The sequence below is a fragment of the Dufourea novaeangliae genome, unplaced genomic scaffold (genome assembly GCF_001272555.1).
Source record: "Dufourea novaeangliae isolate 0120121106 unplaced genomic scaffold, ASM127255v1 scaffold8, whole genome shotgun sequence".
In the NCBI taxonomy this organism is placed as follows: Eukaryota; Metazoa; Arthropoda; class Insecta; order Hymenoptera; family Halictidae; genus Dufourea; species Dufourea novaeangliae.
In genome coordinates, this window is record NW_015373923.1 from 10639708 (window position 1) to 10648212 (window position 8505).

General features: G+C 33.9%; 1 protein-coding gene across 1 annotated transcript in view; it reads right to left on the bottom strand.

Annotated features, from left to right (window-relative positions):
• Nucleotides 1–7261, bottom strand: part of LOC107194627 (neurexin-1-like) — a 68325-nt gene extending 61064 nt beyond the window's left edge. Inside the window, exons 1-2 of the mRNA XM_015584274.1 lie at nt 7226–7261; nt 6409–6601 (exon numbers count right to left, since the gene is read on the bottom strand). Coding sequence (XP_015439760.1) covers nt 6409–6601; nt 7226–7261 — 229 coding nt within the window. The remainder of the gene's footprint in view (nt 1–6408; nt 6602–7225) is intronic.
• Between the last annotated feature and the right edge of the window lie 1244 nt (nt 7262–8505).

The following is an 8505-nucleotide window of genomic DNA, read 5'->3' on the forward strand; positions in this document are numbered from 1 at the left end:
AGGTAAGAGTAGGAAGGACGAAAATCACCCCTTTTCACTAAAGAAGATTCCCTGTCTTGCGATTCATGGAACACTGTACTAACAATGGATCGTATCATCCCTCAGTGCAGAAAATGATCTCCCTACAGACAGCAATTTAACGTTAAACCCACCATTAACCCGACTATGTCAAATTTTTTTGCTATACGGTCACCTAACAGGTATCTCTATTTTTCTTCAATATGTTGAATGATAAGTGGGATCGCATACTAAAAGTTACTTAAAGATTACTAAAAAGCGCACTAAATATAGACATACAAAAACAATTTAAGGACTAGTAAACTATCTAAAACATATTAAATTATTCAGTCAATTTATGAATTCATCTAAACGTCAGAGATTTTAGGCTCTCATGGCCCGGTATCATACAGTTAATGCATTATTAACTGTGGATATTTCTGCACCGCATTCATCCGCAAAATGTGATAAGATAAAAATTTCAATGAAGTCTATTACTATTTAGCTGATACGTTTTTTTATGTATTATTTATAGTCGCATCGATAACTTGTTTGCGTTATTAACGATAATAATACTAACACGTTTATATGATGGTGCTGCTGACTATGGGTCTTAGTGGAATGTCAGTTTTATGTATTTTATGTCCGTATAGTCTGGATGCTTTGGGTTCTTTGAGAAGGCTTGTCTTCTGTATGTGATCGGGAAGTTTGGAAACGTTGGGAAAATTATTCCACCAGGACACGGCTTACACCCGAAAGTCTCAACAGCATTATCTAAACGTGTTAATATTAGTGTCGCTAACAATCCAAACATGTGATTGATGTGACTGTAAATAATAAAGAAAAAAAGTATCAGCTAAGTAGTAATAGATTTCATTGAAATTTTTATCTTATCATATTTTGCAGGTCTAGCAATGCTTTGCAAAAATATCCGTAGTCTAGTAATTAGAATACGATAATTAATGAGAATGGAAAACGTAGTGTAATATAGAATAGTAACCTTTTTTATAATATGAAATGCCTATCTAATGTAATTTAAAATAGGTTAAAATTCTTACAGCAGAGTAATAGAATTATCGGATGATGGTAGATTGTACATTCACAAGAAATGATCTGAGTTTTCGTGTTTTGGGTCAGCAACATCGAGCTTTTTCGCGTGCTAACGGCGCAGTTGGCTGGCAGGAAGCATTTACACTCGAAGAATTTGCGCAAACTCGTCCTGCTGAGGCGACGAAGCACAGTTTTCAGGCTGAAATTGCTGAGGGGTCAGATTTCAAAGGGAAGTTTTACGGCCAAATTAACTGGCCATGTAATTCGGCTGACCACGAAGGGATACGTGAAAGTTACCGCAGCAGGGAGTAGGTATACACTACCGATAAAGTTGTACGTTTCTTTTACATGGGGCCTATAACGCGAGATTACTGTTTCTGTCGAACTTAAAAAGTATTGTGACCCTGACGATTCAAGCTTTCTACAGGGTCTCCGTAAAGTTCACATGATTCATTTTTTATACGACTTTTTTTTCGCGAAAATTAATACTAGTTCCACCCTCGTTACTTTGATTTACTTATGAATTGTCTTTAGTATTTACTATATTAGGTCTGACCCTAAAGATTCAAAATTTCTAGAAATAAAAAACGTAGATAGCGGAATCTACATCCTTCATTGATATTGTGTCAAAATTGTATAATATATAGATCATTGGAAGCCAAATTATAGGACCTAAAGAGACTACTTTTTGTACACAGGTTGAAAAATAAGCTTCGAAAAAAAAGCCAACATTATATTCTGCTTTAAACTTGGTTAAAACATTTATCGAAACGTATCGATTCATGCAATCACTGTAGGCAAATAATTTTTTATCTCGTACACAAATTTATGGTTGGTTTAAACAGTTTGAAGTGGACTGACAAGACATTACGAAGAAAGTCTTCAGTATAATTTATTTCTTGTAGCTATGACTATGGACAAGTTCCTTTACTTTTGCTTCACATCCAGTAACTGTATTAAAATTAATACTTCTCCATATTTTTTGGTGACGATCAAGACAAAAACTTAATCAATACACTATAGACCAGAAACGTGAATTGATGCCTTTGTTTTTTGAAACATTGTGGGCCAGAAATGTCAATTCACGTTTTGTTATACCTATTCCTTTAACACATTGACTGCCACAGTGAAAATGGCCGTACGTAGCCAGACACACTTTATCTTGTTTTTTAAGTCATAAATCGTCGAAAATATATGCGTGTAGTTGATAGAATCTGTGCGTCGTGTTTTAAATTATACTACGATCTTAATTTTACCCAGAAATTTGATAACTATATTTAAATAATCCAGCTTCTTTGCAATGTACGTGTCACCCATATTTAGGTGACGTGGCAGTCAAAGTGTTAACTGTCTGTTCAGGCAATAATTTATATAAATTGTGCAGCTGGTGATAAGTTTAACATTACAATAAATGTATTTTTTTCTCGCGGCACAAATTTAGTTACAGTCAACAGACATTTTATAGAGTTCATATTGTATTGTTCGCAATCTTTGAATATTTTTTAATCCACAAATTCGAGAGATTTCCGGAAAGAAATACTGATTGCAATAAAATACTTTTCTCGCGTCCTAATTTACCCCGCGATAAATTCAGCTTTCAGCCGGTTACGTTCCACATGGCCGGCAGTAATATAAAAATAACTTGTCAAACACATAAAATTCGTCGTACGAGTATTTCCAAGGGGAACCGTAAATTCGAGTATCGTAAATGGCCGTCGGATAAAAGGTGTCGCCGAAAATCGCTCGACGTTTAGAATTTAACGCCTTGGAGATCGACACACGGAGCACGTAGACGTGCGTGCGAAGTGGAGGACCGGAGAATTCGAAAGGAAGACAAAACGGAGAACGGAACCGAGCCGGAAGTAGTAACGAAAGAACAGAGAAAGTGATTTTCTGCGTTGAATTCGAGAACGTTTATTTGACCTGGACAACGAAGAAGTCTATGAAGCGTCCGGCCAACTGGAAACTACCCCCTACTTCCTATTTATTTATCGGTTTAATAAAGCCACGATCCTCTGTGTGTAACCCATACCACCAATCTTCGTGCACTTTTAGTCTCCTTCATCCATCCTATTTCTTCTCCGTCTTAATATCAATTCTTGAAAGTTATGAATAAGTTCAAGATTGCCCACCCTCTTCCCCCAACCGTTAAGTTTCGATTGACTTTCGAGACTCTTCTGGAGATCGCGAATATTCCTTAATAGCGGAATGTACAGTAGCTTTCGGAAGCTGTTTGATATCGCGGAGACGAGTTAACGGATTTCATTAAGTTTATTACGAAATATCTTGAGAGATAGCGTTTACATTACCTTGTGATTAATTCTGGTATTTTTCGAATGTAGATTCGTGACTAGACGGATGCTTATGCAAAATCACGATTTTGGATACTAATGTATAAGAATCAGAATTAGTATGTGAGTTTTAGTATGTGGTTAATAATACATTAGTACTAATATATTTGATTAAAATCTTTATTTCATTATGTTTCGTGGCCTAGGTAATGCTATGAATGCGTGAACATCCACAATCTATTCATATCTGGTCTAGTGTTTCTATATAAAGGTATCAGTACCGTAAATATTAATTTCAGTGCTTCTGAGTTTGTTAAATATCATGTACACTGTCACTGGAAAGTTTAGAAAATAAGAAGGAAATGAAGGTTTACGTTGTAAGCAATTAAATTTGAATAATCTTTGGGGACTGCTTCAAAGTATCACACTTCAATCTGACGTAAAAAAACTAAACTTTTATATGTTATTATTTGAAAATATTATCAACAAAATTTACATAAAACGCAACACTCTTTTCTTAACACCTAAAACTTAAGTCTTTAGTACATCATCTCGTTTCATACAGAAAATATCTTCGACTCACAGATAAGTATATTTAAAAAAGTTCTCGATCAAAAGATCGTCTCGGTCAATGTTCGTTGTTTCGCTTATGAAACAACACGTCAGTTTTTGGCTACAGACTATTTGGTTATTTCGAATACAAAATACCACCTGCCCGAAGAACGGTGAGAATTCCGTTAGACAGAACATTTAATAGTCTTGAATATTGGAAACACCAAATTATCTTTGAAATATAAAATTCGAAAAAAATTTCAGTTACTTGTTTGATGTCCTGTTTTTCAGCATCATATTATCACGATAGTGTTTTCGATTGTTTATGCATGGAGATTAGGTCGTAGCAAATGAAATGACGTTTTTATTAATTAATATATTTAGTTACACTTGTACGAATGAAAATTATTAGCAGTAGTTACAATTTGCATATTACGTTAGAGCTTGGTTTGTATTTTACATTAAATATTACATGTTTATGCAGTGAAACTAATGTATTTAAAATGACTTCAAGTAGACAATAGATGTAGATGAAATTCAACTAAAATCTGTCTATGTATTTATAATTGAGAAATATTCGCCGTACTCAAACATAAATTTCATGAAATTTCAGTTACGAATTTGATACAGGTTATGATTTAACTAATTTCTAGAAACATAATAATGTTTTCATCTACAAATTAGCTTCAAATTTACAAATTCAATTTGGCAACTTAGGTTCTCAATAATAATTGTATGAACATACGTATATTTCAGCATGGGACATAAACAACCATGCTTTAACTAATTAGATTCTTTCAAGTTAAATAAAATATAAAGTACCACCAAAAGTATTGACATCTCATGCAACGACCTAATATTACATTATAAAAACACTGAATTGTTACAGAACACTGTTCGGTAATCTAAACGTCATATCGCCTAACGTTTCGTTTATTATATTTAACGAACATTAACAGTTCGTATAATAGAGGTTCTATCGTAGCACGTAAACAATTATTATAAAGAATTTAACGAAAAGACAAAGACGAACAAACTATTGCTGTTGTCTTTATCCCATGGAGCGTATAAATGGGAAGATCCAACAAAGAGACCAAGTGGTGATAAAACTACAGAAATGTATTAAAAGAAACAAGAGCAGAAGATTTATTACGTTTCACACATGAAACGGTTAGCTGCGACCGCAGATAAGTGCCCTCGAGCGTGTAACTTTGAATTATGAGTGGTTTGCTTCTCGGCCTCTTGCATTTTTCCTCCTTCATCATTTATGTCGTCCTCGTGCAGCCGAATTTAGAACTTTGTATAGACGACTATGGTAAATAATCGTTGTGAACACAACAGGAGACTAGCCTGTGGGAAGCTAATGGTACGAGAGTGACACGATGAAGTAATGCTGAATCATTTTGACCCAAACTAAGGATGAGACACGATTTTGAGGAAGGAATTATGCATAAAACTTGATAAGTAAACATACCTATATTCGGTCAATTCGCAAGATAGCTGGCCACTTCGTAAATTGAAAAGATAAAGAACATGTGAAGCATATTCTTCTCGTTTCGCATTATATCCGGTCATTAGTATTAGGATTATCAATAAGTAATCCACGATTTTTTAAATAAATCGGTATTTGTTTCTATAGAAGTCAAGGAACTATACTGTTTAATTTATATTTATAGTAATCCTTTCGCACGCTACATTCCTGTTAATCACGTCCAGTTCGAGAAGATACTTTTTATTTACAATATTTCACCTCAGAATTTAAAAATTAACGGATTACTTATTGGTACACCTAATAGTAACAGACAGGAATTATTGGCCAGTGTAAGAAGTTACTATTATATACAGTAGGGATGCACAGACTTGTCAAGATCAAGGGACACTTAGATTCACTGTGACTTATGGGAGAGCCGGCAAAAGAAAGACATGGAAGTTACTTATTATATATTATTTATGTTGTTTATATTTATCATATATTATTACAAAGAAAGATAATAAAAAGTGAATAAACAATTTAATTTGATGCGTGACATTGCATTGATTTAACAATTGTTTTAATATTTCGTTCGATTTTTGTAGTAACCAAGCGTAAAATTCATTTTAAATTTTCATAAGCGGTTCCGAGATATTAATGAAAAACTCCGAGTAATCAGAGCGCGAGTATGTCAGTCGAGTTCCCGCTGTAGCGTTGGCTACTAATCGCAGCACGTAGCCAACACTACCGCGGAAGCTCGGCTGGAAGATTCATGCCTTAATTGGTCGGAGGTTTTCATTAATATCTTATTAACAAAGCCTGGCATAACATTTTTTCCAAGGAAAAAGTTACTTCAAATCATTCCACGAACCCCTTATTTCCGAGAGTCGAAGCTATTTTGAGACACCCTATATATCACGTCGTGTTATAACGAAATTGTTACACATAGGAGGGTTTCACCAATTTTTTCTACTTTATTATATCGAAAGCGTGTTTTCAGAATATCGTGTTATAGAAGGTTTGCATATACATATAATTATTACTTACCGGGTGTACGGAATTCGACTGTCCAATCATCCACCGTGACACGACCGTCCCTTTCGACTCGACGGAGAGCGACATCGTGCCATGTGCCATCATCGACCCGTTGCTTCGACGATTTCACCTTTACAGGACCGCTTCCAAGATCAGCGTGGAGGTACAGATGACCGCCGAATATCTCAAATGCGAACAGATCTTGCTGCGGAAAGAAAAATTTAAATATGTTTCAGTATTTCTTTTCATTGTCATTTCTTTCGTTAAGTAGTTAAGGATCAACGTCGAATGCGGGGTCATTTTGACCTGTTAAGTACATATTTTTCATTTTAATTATCAGTTAAAAGGATGTTTTAAAAAAAGACAAGAGCAAAATCTGCTGACATCTTTCGAAACGTACATGTATACTTCAACTTTTACTGTGAGCCAAATTGACCCGTCATTCGACGATCAAAATTAGTTAAATAAAATAAATTTGACTGTGTCATAATGAGAGTTTCTAAAACACTTCAGTTTAGAACGTTCTCTAATATTTCAATATTTTTGAACACATTCAAATATTACGCGTTATCTGTATCATCTCGCATATTTATGATTGCAAGACAACACCGTATAAAACTGCATACACAAGATGCTGTTCGACATGGAAGGAAGTGAATCGTTATGCATAAATAAGTTAAAAGTGCGGAGTAACATTTTTTCGTACGAGGTTTAGTTTTGGAGAAAATCGATTTTCAGAATCTTTTGAATACACGTGCAGTTTAATGACTTTGCTAACGTGTCTGTACATTAGTTACATTTTCTACTTATTATCAGCTCAAATACATACATAAACGCTACTGCTTATAAGTATTGGCAAATCCATATTAGATTCGATTTACTAAAAATGTGCCAAAGTATTGAAAATAATAAGATTTCCTCAGAATAAAACGAGCAAAATTCATGGTCATGTATTGACAGTTCCCAAAATGAAGTGGAAAACAAACACGAGTGAACTACTATTCGATAGAAAGGCAAATACTCATGAGCGGTAGTGTACATATCAGAGTAAACATTCATTGTTGATTTTATAGGAAACAAAGGCTCGCATGAAAAAAAGCATTATTCTGCATTATTAATTTATTTTTGTCTAACGAATCATTTGCTGCCTACTAGTATCAGTATTTCGACTGCACTGTGAATATTTTTCGTTTCAATATATTATGGTTTACAGTTCTGAATATTAATTTCTCGTTGTTGATTTCGGTGATATTACTAATCTGGTTAGTAAATGCATTTACAAACAACGAAATTTATACTTCTACTAGTAAATGCATACATTTACATTTCTGGTTCAGTAAAAGTTGCACAAACAAAAATGCATTAATTTCAATAAACACTTTTGCTAGCATTTGTTCATATGAATCATATAACTTATAAATTTTGTCTTAATAGGGACGCGTCTTTACAATTTACATATGTACAATTAATTTCACGGGTACAAATCACTTAGATTATGTTATTAAAATGAATAAAAACAGTATAAAGGAAAATTTTCTGTTAAATCATGTTACTAAGGAAATTATTTTACATTATAATTGGTTCTTTCTAAATATATTAATCAAAGATATACCCTAACCAAATCTATGTTCTTATAAAAACAATGAATTTTTTTAAAGAAGATCCATAAATTATCAAATAAATTGTTAAGTTATCAGTTTCCATTTTTGCACATTAAATACACCTATATTTTAAAAAATTATACTTTCGACATTATGCTTTTACTAACGTGCTGTAGGAAATGTATGCATCATCTACCCTGATAACCAGTTTTGTACAAGTTTCGAGCAAATTGCCAGCAATAAATGACAAAAATTGTCTAAAAAATCATAGTCATCTGTTTCCGCATTTGACTTGGGTTTTGCTGGCAACGCCAGCTGACAGAATGGTAAAGCAAATTAGCAGAAAATTTTGTACCGTGACCTGTGTCAAATTGAGGGAAAAACCAGAACAAGGCTTGCGCAAGTCAATTTGTTGCGTATGTTGCTGCCAATTTGCTGCCCATATTGCTGTCAATGTGCGCGCAAGGCGTTCATAGTAAATCTTACATAAACCTTGTAGCCATAACTT